The 19,648-nt window shown below is 44.5% G+C and overlaps 1 protein-coding gene across 9 annotated transcripts in view; it reads right to left on the bottom strand.

Moving 5' to 3' along the window:
- The window catches only part of PML (PML nuclear body scaffold), a 52,650-nt gene that overhangs the window by 18,231 nt on the left and 14,771 nt on the right, over positions 1-19,648 (bottom strand). For 7 of the 9 annotated variants that reach the window (XM_020897963.2, XM_070477537.1, XM_070477540.1 and 4 more), the window contains exons 3-4: positions 4,494-5,074; positions 2,722-2,792 (exon numbers count right to left, since the gene is read on the bottom strand). In XM_020897963.2, coding sequence (XP_020753622.2) covers positions 2,722-2,792; positions 4,494-5,074 — 652 coding nt within the window. The other 2 variants (XM_070477543.1, XM_070477539.1) reach the window with 2 other exon arrangements.

The raw sequence follows: 19,648 nt of genomic DNA, 5'->3' as shown, positions 1-19,648 counted from the left end.
GAAAAAGCTCTAGTGAGCAATGAAGACCCAATGCAGCCAAAAATTAAATTTTTTAAAAAAATGAAAACAGTTGGAAAGGTCTTGGTCTGCCCATCTGTGTGTGTCTCTGAAAACTGCTGGCATGCAAGAGAACCTCTTTCCATGTGGGCTGTGAACTCTCCAAAGACAGAATTGGGCTCCTCTCAGCCTCTGCCCATCCTTCCTGACACCCCCTACCATGTTAATGAAGCAGGGACACACACGAGGGCTCAGTAAAGAAAAAAAAATCATCATGACTGATTCATAGTTATTTTACAGTTTTAAAACAATTTATTTTTTCCATTAAAGTATTGTGACATCATTACAGAAAGAACCAAGGGAGACAGAGGAAGGACAATGTCTGAGGTGCTGTCCTACCCAAGCACTCCTAGTTAATTACACCAGTTGGTATTTATCATCCTCTCCACCTAGGCACGGGGTGGGGATGAAACTAAACCAGCGGTTTCAAGAGGGATGCGTGTTGGTGCTGGAAGCCCAGGTCCTGGCTCCTAAGGCAGGAATGTGGGTCCGAGCGGTACTTCTCTCCTGGCACAGCCAGACCATGCCTGCCTCCCTCAAGCAGCCGCACCTGTCCTTTGCACTCATGGTGTATGACCCACTTCCATTCCCCAGATCCATCCACCCTCACCCCCAAGCCTCTGCACAGAGCATTCTTCTGATGCTCCAAGTTCAACCTGCTTAGTAGCTGGCAGCAACAGGGCACAAGACGAGGCCCAGAAAAACACCTAGACCGTCTTCACACAAGACAACACAGGCTCTCTTGCTGTTCATTAACTAACGACTGGCACCTGGAAGCCAGTGCAGTCTGTGGCCCTGGGGCACTTGTCACCACCATTCACAATTTCTTTGAAGACATTTTTTCATTCTAGCGTTGTCTATCATATCAAAATAACCTAAAAGCCAAGGAACTGGCTAAACAAATCACGCTACACCTATTTTAGCACAGACCACTATGCAGATATAAAAAGGCATCAGGCAGCTCCCTGCCTACTGATGAGATAAGAATTCCCCAACAGGATTGTGCCCTAGGTATGATATATCTGCGGCACTATGCTACCTTTGTCCAAAAAAAAAAAAAGCAACTATATAGTCATATTTGCTTGTAACTACATAAAGAAATTCTGGAAGGATATAAGCCACCAGGGAAGCCCAAGAAATTAATAAAGATAGAAATATAGGTAGGCCTTTGCTGGCGGCTCAGTGGTAAAGAATCAGCCTCTCAATGCAGGAGATGCAGGCTTGATCCCTGGGTTGGGATGATTCCCTGGAGAAGGAAATGACAACCCACTCTAATATTCTTGCCTGGGAAATCTCATGGACAGAGGAGCCTGGCAGGCTACAGTTTATGGGGTTGCAAGAGTCGGACACAACTCAGTGACTAAACAACAACAATATGGGTGTAAACACTGGTCAGATGGGGGACAAGGTGGGAGGGAGACATTATCACTTTCTATGTTTTTATTACAATTTCTGACCATGTGATTGTATTACTCGTCCTAAATATCCAGAATTAAATGTCCTTTTAAAATTTTATATGTGTGTATATGGGAATGCAGTAGCCAAGACAGTTGGGAACTGGCTTCAAGTCCTGTCCTTAGCATTAGCATGCTGTGTGGCCTTGGGTTAAGTCACACCTTCTCTTGGGGTCTTAGCTTCATTCTCTATGCAAGAGCAGGTCAGATGCCAAGATTTCTCCTAACTCTAAAGCTCTCAGGTCCTAAGTTCTGCCTCCTATGGGAAGCCTCTTCTAATTGCCTCAATCTACAGCAATCTCTGTCTCCTACGAGAGAGATTAGCCACGGCAAAGCTAGCAAGGCTGACTGCCCTCACCAGAAGACCTGCTTTCCATGGACAACCAGTCAATCCTGGGCCCAGCTCCTTGACAGGCACACACACTTGGATGACCAGGATGGGGAGCAGACCAGGTGCCCGATCCAGGGAGGAACTGAAAAAGCTTATCCTGGGAGAGAGAAGAAATGCATGCACGTAGCCAAAAGGACAGGTTAACAGGATGCCACTGCATTTGCACCCAGGGATGCGCCCTAAGAGCACTGCAGAAATGGGAGTGGCTCAAGCCTCAAGAACGAGCAAGCTTCCTGTCCCTGGAGGTATGTGCATGACGGCTGGACAGTCGCAGGTCAGCGGTGCTGCAGAGGGAATGACCACATGAGAGGGAGTGCGGGCGCTTTCCAACCCTGAATACTATGGCTCTTAGGACTGTGACGGCCCTGAAATCACATTGATGGGACCCAGGCTGCTGCGATCACTGTCTGACTCCTGGCCTCATTCTCCATTCCTCTCCAGAACCATATGTGGGGGAAGGGCCACATATCTGGAGTGGGGCACACAGAAGGGAGGGACATCTGCCAGGTCTATCAAGGGCCTGCCTGCCAGGGACCACTCCTTTATCTCCTGTCCACCCCTGGGCCTAATGCTTCCTGGACACATCAAGACCTACTATGGCACTTAGGAGCCCAGAGCCAGCCAGCCCTTTCTCTGCCCCCTCCCACTGAAGGCTCCAGTCCAGGCCCTTGCTGTCATTCTCTCGGGTGCTCTCTCTCCTCTGTTGCCTGTAGACATAGGGACAGCGAGACTCAGTTCCCTTCCCGATGGAGGGGAACTCCCAACCCGCCCGGCCTGCAGGATGGACTACCTCCCCTTTAAACCTCAACTCCATCTCACCGGGTCAGTGCTACAAGTGTCTCTGGGAGCGCTGGCAGCTTCTGGGCTGGCTCTCCTGGATAGAGCTGCATCTGGAGAACACAAAGAAAGTCATGGGCAGGTCAGAGACGTTCCTGGTGAGGCATCCTGTCTGAGGACAGTGACAAAGGAAACATCCCCGTTGCTTTTCCTGGAGACCCATTTTCCAGGGCCTCTGGCAGCTCCATGGAGTGGCTGTAGTTGGGAAGAAAGCTCCCTGATTGCAGTGGGCATGAACTCACCTACAAGGAAGAGAGGCATGGCATGGGAGAGTGTTTGCCTTTGGCTCCAGACCCCAAGCACAGCTCTCTCTCCAACTTGGGGCCGCCACCAAGGCAAAGCACGGACAATCCTAACAGCGTTACTGCTCACTGATTTCTCTGCACAGTGAGAGCTCCATGACACGCTTCTGACTTGTGGCCTGTTTTTATTAAATCTAAATCATGCTGGAAGATAAAATAACTCCTTTCTCTGCCACCACCGAGGCAAGCTGTTTAAACTCTATGGAGGTCATGTCCTGTACATGCAGTAAGTCACCACCCAGGTGGAGAAGGCGCAGGTCCACGCTAGGACTGCATTTTGATGAATCCACATTCACTAGCTCCAAGGGCAGGAGTGAGCAGATCTCCATCACTGCCACCTGCCCAAGAACCTTCTGATTCTGAGGCTTTCCTCCCTTTTCTCAGTGAAAGGGTATCCTCACACCAGAACCAGAAATTTCATCAAAGAGCCATTTCGGCCTCCCTACCCTGGAGGCCCTCCTGACTGCCCCCGTGTCTCTTGGAAGCCTCCCTGCTGCCTCCAGCGCCTAGAAAGCTGCTGTAACTCCTGGATTTGGGCTGCAGAGCCAAGCACTGTCTCATTCTCCAGCCACACGATGTGCCCCGACATTGTCTCCCAGTTGGACTGGACAACTCCAGGTCAGAAACTGGTCCTCTGTCTTCCCACTTCCCTAGGCCCAATACCAGGCAGGGCCCACAAAGCTAGGCAGCTAGTCCGGATGGCAGGCCGTCCGAGGGGCAAAAGATCTCCTCCACTGAGCCCTAGCCTGGTTTTGGGTAAGCACCCAACCAGGGGATGGGGGTGGGGGGTAGGAACGGTGGTGGTGGTGGAGGTTCTCAGCCCCACCCAAACCTCACCTTCCTGTTGAATTCTCTGTTGCTGGACACAGGGGGCTTATGAGAACCTCTTGAAGTGGTTGGCCCCTCTGGGGCTAAAATGATACAGGGTATGGTTCTCAGCTTTATAGTTTTTTAAGTCCCTTGAGGGGCTTCCCCAAGTGGCTCAAGCAGTAAAGAATCTGCCTGCAATGCAGGATACCAGGGTTCAATCCCTGGGTCGGGAAGATTCCCTAGAGAAGGAATTGGCAACCTAATCCACTCCCTCTTGCCTGGAGAATTCCACGGACAGAGGAGCCTGGAGGCCTACAGTTCATAGGATCGCAGAGTTGGACACAACTGAGTAACTTTCACTTTCAACTTCCTTGAGGGTCACAAGATCACAACTAATACTTAGGGTCTTGTAAATCAGTCAGACGTGACCCTTCTGGGTGGCTGCAGGCTTCCGCTCCCCCAGACTTATCATGCGCTCTGTAACCTATGATGTGATCAAACCCAACAGACTTAATAAAAACCCCACAGTTTCCTCTTACGTCACACCGGGTTGATCTTTTCCACCCGCCTTTCCCCAGGGGCAGCGGCAGGCCCAAGCCCTCACAGGGTAAACAGGCCAGCCATAAGGTGATGGTGGCTTACCTGTACCCTGGGTGATGCAAGAGAGGAGGTCCTGCAGGCGCATCCTGAATGCGTCGAAGCTGTTTGTGTGTACCGTGGCTCGCGGGCTCTGGGGCTCCTCCTGGCGCAGCTGGTGGAGTGCCTTGCGCAGGAAGTCATGCATGTCCAGCACCTCCTGGTCCGAGGCATACAGTTTCATCCTCTGCACCAGCACGCTGCCCATACGGATCCGCTGTAGCACGGCGTCCAGCCGGCCCAGCTGGCCCGCTATCTCTTCGTAGTCGCGCTGGTACCGCGCACCCACGCCTTCCAGCAGCTCACGCTCCAGCTCGAGCACGTGCGCTACCACCTCGCGCACGCGCTCTCGGATGAACTCCTCGGTGTCGGCGCGTACGCGGCCCAGCTGGGTGATGGCAGAGCGCATCTGCGCCTGCGCTGCCGCAAAGGCGCGGTCCTGCTCCTGCAGGTCCTGGGTCATGGTGTCCAGCTCATCCTGCCGCTGCTGGATCTCCGTGCTGATGTCGCACTTGAGCTCGCTGTGGTCCCTATCCAGGAGTGCGCATGAGCAGCACAGGGGCTTGGAGCAGCCTCTGCAGTAGATGCTGCGGACAGAGAAGGTTGGCCTGATTTAGGGCATTCCTGCTTTCTTTTTCTCTTTAAATATTCTTTATTAAATGCCTCTTCAAAAAGTTACAAAACTTTGAATCCTGGTATGTTTCTACGTCTGTGCTTTTCTCAGTTCAGTGTTTCTGGTTATGGTGATAGTATCCAAACTACCAATAAAACTTACTGGAACATAAAAAAGTTACTAAAGTAGTAATAGCTAGCCTCCATCCATAAAATACTGTATTTTAACACATATATATGTAATTTAGAAAGACAGTAACAAAGATCCTACATGCAGGGCAGCAAAGGAGACACAGATGTAAAGAACAGACGTTTGGACTCCATGGGAGAAGGCGAGGGTGGGATGATTTGAGAGAATAGCATTGAAATATGTACATTTCCATATGTAAAATAGATGATCAATGCAAGTTCGATGCGTGAAGCAGGGTTCCCAAATCCCTGTGCTCTGGGACAACCCAAAGGGACAGGGTGGGGAGGGAGGTGGGAGGGGGTTTCAGGATGTGGAGACACATGTATACCCATGGCTGATTCATATCGATGTATGGCAAAAACCATCACAATATTGTAAAGTAATTATCCTCCAATTAAATAATTTTTTTTAAAAGCAGAGTTAATCATCATCAGAAGCACCCAGCACTTCTGAATTTCTTTTCTCCACCTCAGAGACAACCAGGGGACCATCCTGGGTGCATATTTCACACCTCTGGCTCTTCAAACCACTTCACATAAATATTCACACTCTTCTGCTGCTAGTAGAATTCTAAGGACTTGATACATTTCATCCCATTTAATCCTCGGCAGAGTTTTTTAAGAGAGAATTATTATGATCCTCACTTCACAGATAGAAGAAAACAAGATGTTCAGAGCTTAAATAACTGACTCATACCTACAACAATTTTGGGCAGGTTGATGTTTAAAAAAAAAAAATCAGATCATGCTAAACGATTACTTTGTAACTTCCGCCTCTAATTTAACTTTTGTCCAGGACACTCCTCATCTAGGTCTACAAGCATAACCTTCAGTTCAGTTCAGTCACTCAGTCATGTCCGACTCTTTGCAACCCCATGAACCACAGCACGCCAGGCCTCCCTGTCCTTCACCAACTCCCGGAGTCCACCCAAACCCGTGTCCATCAAGTCGGTGATGCCATCCAACCATCTCATCCTCTGTCGTCCCCATCTCCTCCTGCCCTCAATCTTTCTTTTTCAGGGTCTTTTCAAATGAGTCAGCTCTTCGCATCAGGTGGCCAAAGTATTGGAGTTTCAGCTTCAGCATCAGTCCTACCAATGAACACCCAGGACTGGTCTCCTTTAGGATGGACTAATGTATTCTTTAATAGCTCTATTAAATTCCAGATGGACTACATTGACTCAGTCACCCTATTAATAATGCATTGAACCAGTTTAGTGGAAGACAATTTTTCCATGGGGTGGGTAGGAGGGGTGTGTGCAGGGGAGGGGGGATGGGTTGGGGGAGGGGTGGCAAGGGGTGGTTCAGGCAGTAATGAGAGCAATGTGCAGCAGCAGATGAAGCCTTTTTCGCTCCTCGCCAGTTCCTAACATGTTTCTGACCGGTATGGGTCTGCAGCCCAGGGTGTTGCAGAACCCTGTGTTAACGGGCATACCAATGATTTCCTGCTTGTGCATTTCCCCCCCAATATGGGCAAGGCTTTATGTAGCTTAATGCATAGATCCTTTTGTTTCTATGAAATATATTACAAAATAATAGAATTGCTAGGTCAAAGAGAATGTATATTTTTATTTATTTAATATATTTTAGCCAGCAGACACTTCCACAGTATTTACTATGTGTCAAGACACTTATAAACATTTCACAAATATCAACTCACAATTCTGTCAAGAGAATGCACTGGTCATAGCAAACACCCTCTTCCAACAACACAAGAGAAGACTCTACACATGGACATCACCAGATGGTCGACACCAAAATCAGATTGATTATATTCTTTGCAGCCAAAGATGGAGAAGCTCTATACAGTCAGCAAAAACAAGATTGGGAGCTGACTGTGGCTCGGATCATGAACTCCTTATTGCCAAATTCAGGTTGAAATTGAAGAAAATAAAGAAAACCACTAGACCATTCAGGTATGACCCAAATCAAATCCCTTATGACTATACAGTGTAAGTGAGAAATAGATTTAAGGGACTAGATCTGATGGACAGAGTGCCTGATGAACTACTGATGGAGGTTCGTGACATTGTACAGGAGACAGGAATCAAGACCATCCCCAAGAAAAGGAAATGCAAAAAAGCAAAATGACTGTCTGAGGAGGCCTTACAAATAGCTGTGAAAAGAAGGGAAGCAAAAAGCAAAGGAGAAACGGAAAGATATTCCCATTTGAATACAGAGTTCCAAAGAATAGCAAGGAGAGATAAGAAAGCCTTCCTCAGTGATCAATGCAAAGAAATAGAGGAAAACAATAGAATGGGAAAGACTAGAGATCTCTTCAAGAAAATCAGATACCAAGGGAACATTTCATGCAAAGATGGGCTCAATAAAGGACAGAAATGGTAGGGACCTAACAGAAACAGAAGATATTAAGAAGAGGTGGCAAGAATACACAGAAGAACTGTACAAAAAAGATCTTCACAAGCCAGATAATCACGATGGTGTGATCGCTCACCTAGAGCCAGACATCCTGGAATGTGAAGTCAAGTGGGCCTTAGGAACCATCACTATGAACAAAGCTAATGGAGATGATGGAATTCCAGTTGAGCTATTTCAAATCCTGAAAGATGACGCTGTGAAAGTTCTGCACTCAATGTGCCAGCAAATTTGGAAAACTCAGCAGTGGCCACAGGACTGGAAAAGGTCAGTTTTCACTCCAAACCCAAAGAAAGGCAATGCCAAAGAATGCTCAAACTAAGCACAATTGCACTCATCTCACATGCCAGTAAAGTAACGCTCAAAATTCTCCAATCCAGGCTTCAGCAATACATGAACCGAGAACTTCCAGATGTACAAGCTGGTTTTAGAAAAGGCAGAGGAACCAGAGATCAAATTGCCAACATCCGCTGGATCATTGAAAAAGCAAGAGAGTTCCAGAAAAACATCTATTTCTGCTTTATTGACTATGCCAAAGCCTTCAACTGTGTGGATCACAATAAACTGTGGAAAATTCTGAAAGAGATGGGAATACCAGACCACATGACCTGCCTCTTGAGAAACCTGTATGCAGGTCAGGAAGCAACAGTTAGAACTGGACATAGAACAGACTGATTCAAATAGGAAAAGGAGTACATCAAGGCTATATATTGTCACCCTGCTTATTTAACTTATATGTGGAGTACATCATGAGAAACGCTGGGCTGGATGAAGCACAAGCTGGAATCAAGATTGCTGGGAGAAATATCAATAACCTCAGATATGCAGATGACACCACCTTTATGGCAGAAAGTGAAGAAGAACTACAGAGCTTCTTGATGAAAGTGAAAGAGTGAAAAAGTTGGCTTAAAGCCCAACATTCAGAAAACTAAGATCAAGGCATCTGGTCCCATCACTTCAAGGCAAATGGATGGGGAAACAGTGGAAGCAGTGTCAAACTTTATTTTTTGGGGCTCCAAAATCACTTCAGATGGTGATTGCAGCCATGAAATTAAAAGACCCTTTCTCCTTAGAAGGAAAGTTACGACCAACCTAGACAGCATATTAAAAAGCAGAGACATTGCTTTGCCAACAAAGGTCTGTCTAGTCAAGGCTATGGTTTTTCCAGTGGTCATGTATGGATGTGAGAGTTGGACAATAAAGAAAGCCGAGTGCCAAAGAATTGATGCTTTTGAACTGTGGTGTTGGAGAAGACTCTTGAGAGTCCCTTGGACTGCAAGGAGATCCAACCAGTCCACCTTAGAGAAGATCAGTCCTGGGTGTTCATTGGAAGGACTGATGTTGAAGCTGAAACTCCAATACTTTGGCCACATGATGCGAAGAGCTGACTCATTTGAAGAGACCCTGATGCTGGGAAAGATTGAGAGCAGGAGGAGAAGGGGACGACAGAGGATGAGATGGTTGGATGGCATCACCGACTCGATGGACATGGGTTTGGGTGGACTCTGGGAGTTGGTGATGGACGGGGAGGTCTGGCGTGCTGTGGTTCAATTTGGGTCGCAGTCGCAGACAACTGAGTGACTGAACTGAACTGAACTGAACTGAATCCTTATAACAACCCTATGGAATGGGAATTATCATTGTTCCCATTTTAAGGATGGAGAAACTAAGCATGAGGTACAATAACTTGTTCAAGGTCACACAATTAGAAAGTGATAAGAGTCCAGAAGCAAATTGTAGTAGGCAGAATAATGGTGTGCATTCAAGTACTAATTCCTGGAACCTGAATATGACACCTCACATGGCAAGAAGGGCTCCCCTGATAGCAGAGTTGGTAAAGAATCCGCCTGCAAAGCAGGAGACCCCAGTTCAATTTCTGGGTTGGGAAGATCCGCTGGAGAAAGGATGGGCTACCCACTCCAGTATTCTGACCTGCAGAATTCCATGGACTGTACAGGCCATGGGATCGCTGAGTTGGACTTGACTGAGCGACTTTCACCTCACTTCATTTCACATGGCAAAAAGGACTTGATAGGTGTGATTACATTAAAGATCTTGAGATGGGAAGATTGTCTTGAATTATCTGGGTGGGCCCAATGTAATCACAGGAGACCTCAGAGGGGAAAGAGGAGAGAGGCAGGAGAGTGAGAGAGGGAGAGGAAGCGGAAGTCACAGTGATACTGTCCTGGTGTCTTTGAAGGTGGCAGGGGATCATGAAGTACAGAATGCAGGCAGGGACTTCCTTGGAGGTCTAGTGGCTAAGACTCTGCCTTCCAAATGCAGGGTCCAGGCTTCGATCCCTCGTCAGGGAACTAGATTTCACATGCCAAAACTAAACATTCCATGTGCTGCAACTAAGACTGGGAGCAGTCAAGGTAAATTAATAAACAATATTTTTTAAAAAAAGAAAAGAATGCAGGCACTCTAGAAACTGGAAAAGGCAAGAAAATGGACTCTTCTCAAGAGCCTCCATAAGGAACACAGTCCTACAGACATCTCGATTGTAGCTCAATGAGACCTACTGCAGACTTCTGACATCCAGAGGTAAATAATCATCTATCTGTAATGGTTCAAGCCCCTAAATTTGTGGTAGATTGTTACAGCAACAGTAGAAAACTAACTAAAACCCAAGTGGTCTGGCTCAGAGTCCACACGCTCTGAAACATTGTAAATATTACTCTTCAAAGAGTACCAGCAGGACTTCCCTGTGATCTGGTGGTTGAGAATCTGCCTGCCAAGGCAGAGAACATGGGTTTGACGCCTGGTTTAGGAAGATCCCACATACAGGGAGCCTGGGTGCCACAACTACTGAAGCCTGTGTGCCCTAGAGCCTGTGCTCTGCCAAGAAGAGAAGCCAGTGCAATGAGAATCCTGAGCACTGCAACTCAAGAGCAGCCCCACTTCACCGCAACTAGAGAAGGCCTGCATGCAGCAACGACAACCCAGCGCAGCCAGAAGTTAGTCAATAAATTAAAAAAAATATTACCAGGAAAAATATTAGTTACTTCCCCAGAAATACTGCTATAATTTACTCTAGCCAGCAATGAGAATAACAAGTAAGCCCATCTAAGGCCAGGAGAAAGGATTTTAGCTGTGGCCACTTTGGTCTCAATTCCTGAGATCAACTTGTCCCAGAAATGCCAACAGAGAGCCTGCTGGCCAACCCAGTTCCAAAGTCTTGGCACCAGGTGCCAGGTACAAGTCCTCAGCTTTGCCAGCTCTCAACCTTTCCAAGTCACCCAAGGTGGTAAGTCCCAGGGCTTGAGCCTCTTGATCAAACAGAGGAGACTCATTTCACACTAACAAAGCTTCTCTGGAGACAGAAAAATGTGTGGTAAGGGGAAGGGGGGTCACTACTGGGTCATGAGCCTTCAACTCCTCCAGCCTCAGCACACTGGACCTAAGTAACAGAGACTCATCTAGGCTGTGAGGCAGGGCCAGTGACTGAGGTAAGTGGTAGGGGGAGCAGAGAAAAAAGCTGGGCAGATGCAGATCTGACCTCAGATCTGTGCCCTTCCTTGGCAGGTCATAGAACCTCCCTGGACCTCAGTTTTCTTATCTGTAAAATACGGATAATTCCCACCTCATATGGGAGTGCTGGAGAAGATCAAAATAAGTCCTTCATGAATGTTTTTATCAAAGACTATAATTATAATTGACTGAAATATTACTGTTCTCTAATGACACTATTAATGAGAAATGGTAAGAATTATGAAAAGAATGAGTAACTCTAGAGAGGGAAATTTGGCAACATTCATCACAATTACAAATGTATTTATCCTTTGACCCAGCAACACTCTCTTCTAGATTTCTTTTCTACAGCTCTATCTCCATGCATAAAAGGTAACATCTTTACAATGTAACACAGTCCATAACAGCAAAGAATAGAAACAACCCAAGTGCCCATCACTACTCAAAGAGTTACATAAATTAAGATGCACCTGTGCAACAGAGTACTATGCAGCTGGAAAAAACAGAGGAGGTTCATTAGAGGCAAAAATCTCCCTGGCAAAATAAGGATAATAATAGGAGTATCAGAAGGATTAGATGTGTTTTATATATATATAAGGTTAGAACAGTGACCAGCATATCCTGTATTCAATTATGATGATGTATATTTTAAATAAATCAAGATGTGGAAGTGTATATATAGGATGCTACCCTTTGTATATGAATGGAGAAAAACAAGAATATATTCATATTTGATTGCATTTGAATAAAGAAACCTTAGAAGGTTACAAATTATTAGTTATGCGATGGGGCAGGGCAGAGGTGGAGTAAGACATTTCACTGTACACCTTTGAGTTTGCTCTCCTGGTTTAACTGTGTGAACATATTACCTATGTTTTTAATTAAAGAACAGAATTCTATTAGATGTGGGCAATGCTGCTGCTGCTGCTAAGTCGCTTCAGTCGTGTCCAACTCTGTGCGACCCCATAGACAGCAGCCCACCAGGCTCGCCCGTCCCTGGGATTCTCCAGGCAAGAACACTGGAGCGGGTTGCCATTTCCTTCTCCAATGCATGAAAGTGAAAAGTGAAAGTGAAGTTGCTCAGTCGTGTCCAACCCTGAGCGACCCCATGGACTGTAGCCTACCAGGCTCCTCTGTCCATGGGATTTTCCAGGCAAGAGTACTGGAGTGGGGTGCCATTGCTTTCTCCATGTGGGCAATTAGGCTATAGACATAAAGGGAGACCTAGAACCAGCTGTCATTTTCTCAGCTTTGGGTCCATGGGAGAGGGGTTGAGTCTGTGGTGAGTGTCCCTTTCCATAGGGACATAGGGATTTCCCTGGTGGTCCAGTGGTTAAGACTTCACCTTCTAAAGCAGGGGGTATATGTTCGATCCCTGGTCTGGGAGCTAAGATCCCACATGCTTCCTGGCCAAAAAAAACAAAACATAAAACAGAAACAATATTGTAACAAATTCAATGAAGACTTTAAAAAATAGTCCACATTAAAAAAAAAAAAAAAACTTAGAAAAAAAGAGGAGTGCTCCAGGCCTGGGAAGGGGACCCCTAGAGTGGCCTGGCTGGAGGGAGAGCAAGACTTGCTGGGTGGACCACAGTCTCTGCTGGGTCCTCTTCTTTGGCGCCTTCTGCCCCAAGTGGGGTCTCCCAAGGGAAACCAGGCACCACTCCCCCTCTGCAGTCTAATGCTCCACCGCTGAGTGATATCCCCCCCACTCCCCCTCTTGATGGAAGGAGACAATTAGCTTCAGGTATCTCTCTGTTTGGGGTCTTACAAGAGACACCCTGGCGCCCAAAGCCCCCAACTTTCTGCTAAGACTGAGGTGCAGACTCTGAATCAGAATGATCCCTCATGGGGCTGCCACCCAAGACCATGAGTGACTTCCTTGGCTTAGGGTTCCTCATTCAAAAGACACTTACTGAGCACCTCCTGTGTGCTTGGCATTTTTAGGGGTGACAGAGGTGAGGTGGGCACCTGCCCAGAGGAATTCCATGATAAGGATCTGGACTTAATGCAAAGAAGTGTAGCTCTGGAGAGCAAAAGGACACTTATTTACTCCTGGAATACTCAAAAGAATGAACTAAAACACCACAGAATCAATATGCCAGAATTAAAATAGCTTAATTCTATTCCAGCAGAGCAAACGAAAAGAAAATATGGTAAATAGTTTCCAGCTCCCATTCACAATGACAATTTTTAAAATGCTAAAAAAAAAGAAAAAAGAAAAAAACCTAGACATAATCCTAACAAGAAACATGTAGAACTTATTTAGACTAAAGGACAAAAAACCCACTAAGAGAGAAAGTCTAAAAAAACTAAAGAGTGTATCAAGGTCCCAACTACAGAGACTATTATTATTATATAATTTTTCTGAAGTTAATATAATGGTTTGAAGCAATTTTAGGCAAACTATGAATGAGATTTTAAAGCAATTAAAAAATTTTTTATTATTATGATTATTTTTGGCTGCACTGGGTCTTTGTTGTGGTGTGTGGGCTTTCTTTAGTTGTAGAGTAGGGGGCTTCTCCAGTTTTGGAGCATGGGCTCTAATGCACGTGGGCGCTCTGGTTGTGGCACATGGATTTAGTTGCCACTCACCATGTAGAATCTTAGTTTTCCGACCAGGGATCGAAGCTGCATCCCCTGCATTGGAAGGCAGATTCTTAACCACTGGACAACGAGGGAAATCCCAAGAAAGAGATTTTAAAAATTAACCAACTGATTCTAAATTTCACATGAAGGAGTAAACAGATCAAACAGATAAGAAATTTTTGGAAAAAATCTGTGTAAGGATAGGGATTTTCAGTGCCACTGACAACATTATAGAACTACCACTATTAATGTACTGGTCTAATAGCCAAGAGAAAGATCAGCAAAACAGAAAGCCCTGAAAGAGACCCTGGCATCTATCAGAATACAGCATTTTACATAATGAAAAAGAGCATCCCAAACTAATGGACATTAAAGGGTTTTTCAACAATTTTATCAGGGAAACTGGTTATGGGGAGGCAGGGGGCGGGGGTAAAAATCAAGTTAGAGCTTTGCCTCATGCTTTTCAACAAGATATATTTTTGATGAATCAGAGTTAAATATGAAAAATAACACCATGGGGGTATAATAGTTGGTTATTTACTCTCATGATCATAAAGACCTTATAACCAAGGAAGAAATGGAAGACATCATATAATCAACAGATGGAGTTGCCTGAAAATTCAAAATGGTCTATTTTTTGAAAAGACATGCACGAGCTCCTATTTTAAGAAATTACACTTTGTGACACTCAGGGATGTTCATTCTGTTTTAGATAATTATAGAGACAGAAGGAAGGAAAGGAAAAACTCTATACTGATAGTACTTACCTCTTTCTCTTCCTCCCTCCCCCGTTTTATGTACTGAGATTTTCCAAAAGTTTCCATAATCAATTCTAGACAAAGGAGTTTGGATTTTAAATAGGAGGCAATGGGGAACCAACAGAGAACATTCCAAGTGGGAATTACAACAAAGCTCTATCTCTTCTGTTTTGTGACACATTATTCGGTGTATTCCTTTATGACTGCAGTGAATTGACTGCACTATGACTATTTTAACAGAAACTCCCATAAGTCCCCTGGATTCTTAGCCTTCCCATTCCTAAGCTGCCTGTGTCTAAACGTACATGCCAGAGGCCATCTGACAGTGAACAAGGGTATCGGGAGCTCTTCCATGATTCCTACCTATGAGGCTGTGAGTGAATTACGTTCTCTCTGAGTCTTAATTTCCCCATCTACACAGTAGGGATAAAGATTCTGTCTCACAGATGTTACAAAGATGAGGGGCTGGGGCATGGGAAGCAACCAGCACAGTGCCAGGCACACACTGGACGTTCTGGAGTTGTGATAGAGAGGGCATTGAGCACATAGCGGGGCGGTGTGTGTGGGGAGCAGGGCTAGCCCTGCTGCTGGTGGGTGAGCCTCTCAACCTCGGGCAGTAAGGAAATATCGCCACTGAGTGTGGTTTCTGGACTGCTCCCTTCCTAGTAGGGACAGGCCACCCTAAACCAGCCTCACCTCCCACAGCAGCATGCCACTTATGCTGTCCTAGGAATCTTGCATCCTCAGAATGCAAGAAGCAAAAATCCTATGAAATCAGGACCCGTGGAGGAGAGTTGACCCCATAGCACAATTCCAGGGCAGGGCCTGGCTTGGTGAATGGTGACAGAAAAACCGTCCATGTCACACCCCCATCTCAACAAGGTGACTAGGAGCTTTCACTTCTGAGGGGTAGTGAAAGGAATAGCCTCCTTTGGAAATTCAAATAATTAACTAGAGGGGAATTAAAGGGATCCATTAGTCATTTTCACAGCAGTATGAATGCATTTAATGGGCCTGGTTTCCTGCTATCTCCAGGGTGACAACAGTTGAGGAAATAATGATTTCTGAAGCGAGGAGAGGAGATGCGTAGTTGGAAATGCCACGATGCTCAAAGAGAGTGAAAGCATTATCCGTTAACTAGTCACTGGCTGAGAAGGTGGTGGCAGAGATGGGGAAACCTGAGGTCTTAGGAAGATAAGAGAAGTTAGGAAAGAGGAGAGAAGGAAGCCTTGTCTATTTCACACTATCTCCTTATGCTGGCCTCACAACCAAGAAAGAGGAAGAGAAAATTTGTACTTTTCCCTTCCCACTCTTTTCTGTGTAGGTCTCTGCTTTCAGGATGGGGTGGGCAGTGTTCTGTTGGGCCACGTCACTCATTCAGCAGGCGCATTGCTGCATGGGCCCCTGCCTCCCCTTTCATCTTTATGGCAGTGAAGGGGAACTACCATCCAAAGGCCACTCCAGCCAGAGATCAAGGGGAATTCCAGACTCCTCCCCTCCTAGACTGCTTCAACAATTACTCATCGTTAAGTCTTTTAGATTCTTTCTTCATTTGCTTAAATATAATGACTGAATACCAACTATGTTGCAGGTATGGGGCTAGAACGTAGAGATGATTAAGGCTGAATTCTAGTTCCTAAATCTGTCATACCAATTCCCAACAACACTGCCTTTGTTCTTGCCCCAGTTATGACTTAGATGCCTTTAAGACTGTCCCTTAGTAGGCCTCCTTGCCCCTGGTCTCTCCAATCAACCCTTCCTAGTGCCTCCACATAGTATTTCTAAAATGTGATTACCATCATTAGCTTAAGTGATTGCAATGATGCCCCTTGGAAGTACTGCCAGAATAGTTATCAAGTGCAGGAAATATTTTAAGTGGCATGTAAGTTATATGTTAATGAAGGAGATTCAAGTTTTGAGCAAAGTTAGATTCAAGTTAGATCATTTGGGCAAATTCATTGAGTTGTATAATAATATACTATAATTATATAGTATTGAATGCTAGTCAACATGAACATGATTTGGATTTACATGTCAGTAAATTTTGCAAGACACAAGACAAAGTTTATCACATAGATAGTGATTATCAAGCTATTTTACTTAAGTCAACCTAATTTCAATAAATAAAATGGCAAAACAGATGGAAATGGCTTAAACAATCAATTAACTAAAGCCATGAATAAGAAAAATGATATTTGATGATTGAGACAGCAATAACTTGTGGTTCAGCTGGTAAAGAATTCGCCTGCAATGCAGGAGACCTGGGTTCGATCCCTGGGTTGGAAAGATCCCCTGGAGAAGGGAAAGGCTACCCACTCTAGTACTGTGGCCTGGAGAATTCCATGGAGTCCATGGGGTCACAAAGAGAGACACGGCTAAGCAACTTTCACTTTCACTTTATGGGGGTTTCCCAGGTGGCTCTAGTGGGTAAAGAAGTCTCCTGCCAGTGCAGGAGCTGCAGGAGACTCAGGCTCAATCCCTGGGTCTGAAAGATCCCCTGGAGTAGGAAATGGCAATCCACTCCAGTATTCTTGCCAGGATAATCCTATGGATAGAGGAACCTGGCAGACTACAGTCCATGGGGTCACAGACTCGGACACAACCGAGCATGCACACACGTATGTAACTTAACACTTTATTAGTTAAGGAACGTATGATATAAAGAGGCAGCTCTTCTATTTAGTTGTACCAATCTCAAAATACCTCTCCAACTCTAACAGATTTGACAGAACAAATCCAAATTGTAAAATATGCCAAAGCAGGTATTTGTTATGCAATTCAATGACTATGAAGTTAATCATTAAATGTAAATAGAATCTGGGGACATAGAAAACAAGTAGTAACTCCTTATATGACACAAACAATTTTGACATTCTCAAGTACTTTTATAAAAATGGGTACAAAATTATTTTATGTAGTTTTGAGGGTCTACTGTGGTTCTGATCTTTGTTATTCATTCAATCCCCATTAAACATATACAACCAACTCCAGTATTCCTGCCTAGGAAATCCCATGAAAGGAGGAGCCTAGCAGATTACAGTCCATGGGGTTGAAAAGAATCAGACATAATTTAGCAACAAAAGTACCACCACAAATACTTTTTTTTTCCCACAAGTACTTTTATAAAAAAGATAATAAAATGTATTTATGTAACTTTGAGGGTCTACTATGGTTCTGATCTTTGCTATTCATTCAATACTCATTAAACATACATGTTTCCCCCAAACTGTAGAAATACTGTTAAGATTATTAATCTGAAAAACAATAAAGTCATAAATTAAAAACTGTAATACTAAAGGTAACAGAGCAAGAAGAAAATAAGTAAGCGGAAGAAAGAGGAGGAGGGATAACATAAGAAATTTTCACTGAAATAGAACTTTTAGACTAAAGGAGCAAGTCAGGTTCTAGAATAATTTGATACAAAATGCTCAACACTAAGACAGCTTGGTTAAAGTAATAAATCTCAGGAATGAAAAGTATCTTTAGGCATCAAGACAGAAAAAGCAAATGAATCTGTCCTCAGGACTCTCCTGGTGAACATCTGATGCTGAACGATAATTCAGCAAAGTCTATAAAGCTCTAAAGAAATGACATCTGGACATCACCAGATGGTCAATACCGAAATCAGATTGATTATATTCTTTGCAGTCGAAGATGGAGAAGCTCTAAACACTCAGAAAAACAAGACTAGGAGCTGACTGTGGCTCAGATCATGGACTCAATATTGTAAAATTCAGACTTAAATTGAAGAAAGTAGGGGAAACTATTAGGCCATTAATACATGACTTAAATCAAATCCTTTATGATTATACAGTGGGCGTGACAAATAGATTGAAGGGATTAGATCCAATAGAGTGCCTGAAGAACTATGGACAGAGGTTCGTGGCATTGTACAGGAGGCACTGATCAAGACCATCCCCAAGAAAAAGAATTGCAAAAAAGGCTAAATGACTGTCTGAGGAGGCCTTACAAATAGCTGAGAAAAGAAGAGAAGTAAAAGGCAAAGGAGAAAAGGAAAGATATATCCATCTGAATGCAGAGTTCCAAAGAAGAGCAAGGAGAGATAAGAAAGCCTTCCTAAATGAACAATGAAAACAAATAGATGAAAACAATAGAATGGGAAAGACTAGGGATCTTTTCAAGAAAATTAGAGATACCGAGGGAACATTTCATGCAAAGATGGGCACAATAAAGGACAGAAATGCTATGGATCTAACAGAAGCAGAAGTATTAAGAAGAGGTGGCAAGAATACACAGAAGAACTATACTAAAAAGATTTTAATGACCCAGATAACCACGATGGTGTAATCACTCACCTAGAGGCAGACATTCTGGAGTGTGAAGCCAAGTGGGCCTTAGGAAGCATCACTACAAACGAAGCTAGTGGAGGTGATGGAATTCTAGTTGAGCTATCTCAAATCCTAAAAGATGATGCTGTTAAAGTGCTGCGTTCAATATGCCAGCAAATATGGAAAACTCAGCAGTGGCCACAGGACTGGAAAAAATCAGTTTTCATTTCAAACTATTGCACAATTGCACTCATTTCATGTTAGCAAAGTAATGCTCTAAATTCTCCAAGCCAGGCTTGAATAGTACATGAACTGAGAACTTCCAGATGTTCATGCTGGATTTAGAAAAGGCAAAGGAACTAGAGATCAAACTACCAATGTCTTCTGGATCATAGAAAAAAATAGAGAATTCCAGAAAAACATCTACTTTTGCTTCATTGACTACGCTAAAGCCTTTGACTGTGTGGATTTCAACAAACTGTAGAAAATTCTTAAAGAGCTGGGAATACCAGACCACCTTACCTGCCTCCAGCAAAACCCGTATGCAGGTCAAGAAGCAACAGTTAGAACTGGACATGAAACAATGGACTGGTTCAAAATTGGGAAAGGAGTACAGTAAGGCTGTATATTGTCACCTTGCCTATTTAACTTATATGCAGTGTAATCATGCAAAATGCTGGGCTAAATGAAGCACAAGCTGGAGTCAAGGCTGCTGGGAGAAATGTCAATAACCTCAGACATACAGATGACATCACCCTTATGGCAGAAAGTGAAGAGGAACTAAAGAGCCTCTTGATGAAGGTGAAAGAGGAGTGTGAAAAAGCTGGCTTAAAATTCAACATTGAAAAAATGAAGATCCTGGCATCCAGCCCCATCA

Source organism: Odocoileus virginianus, chromosome 16, assembly GCF_023699985.2.
Source record: "Odocoileus virginianus isolate 20LAN1187 ecotype Illinois chromosome 16, Ovbor_1.2, whole genome shotgun sequence".
Taxonomy (NCBI): domain Eukaryota; kingdom Metazoa; phylum Chordata; class Mammalia; order Artiodactyla; family Cervidae; genus Odocoileus; species Odocoileus virginianus.
Note: the sequence above shows the minus strand (reverse complement) of the source record. Positions and strands in the feature narration are given on the sequence as shown.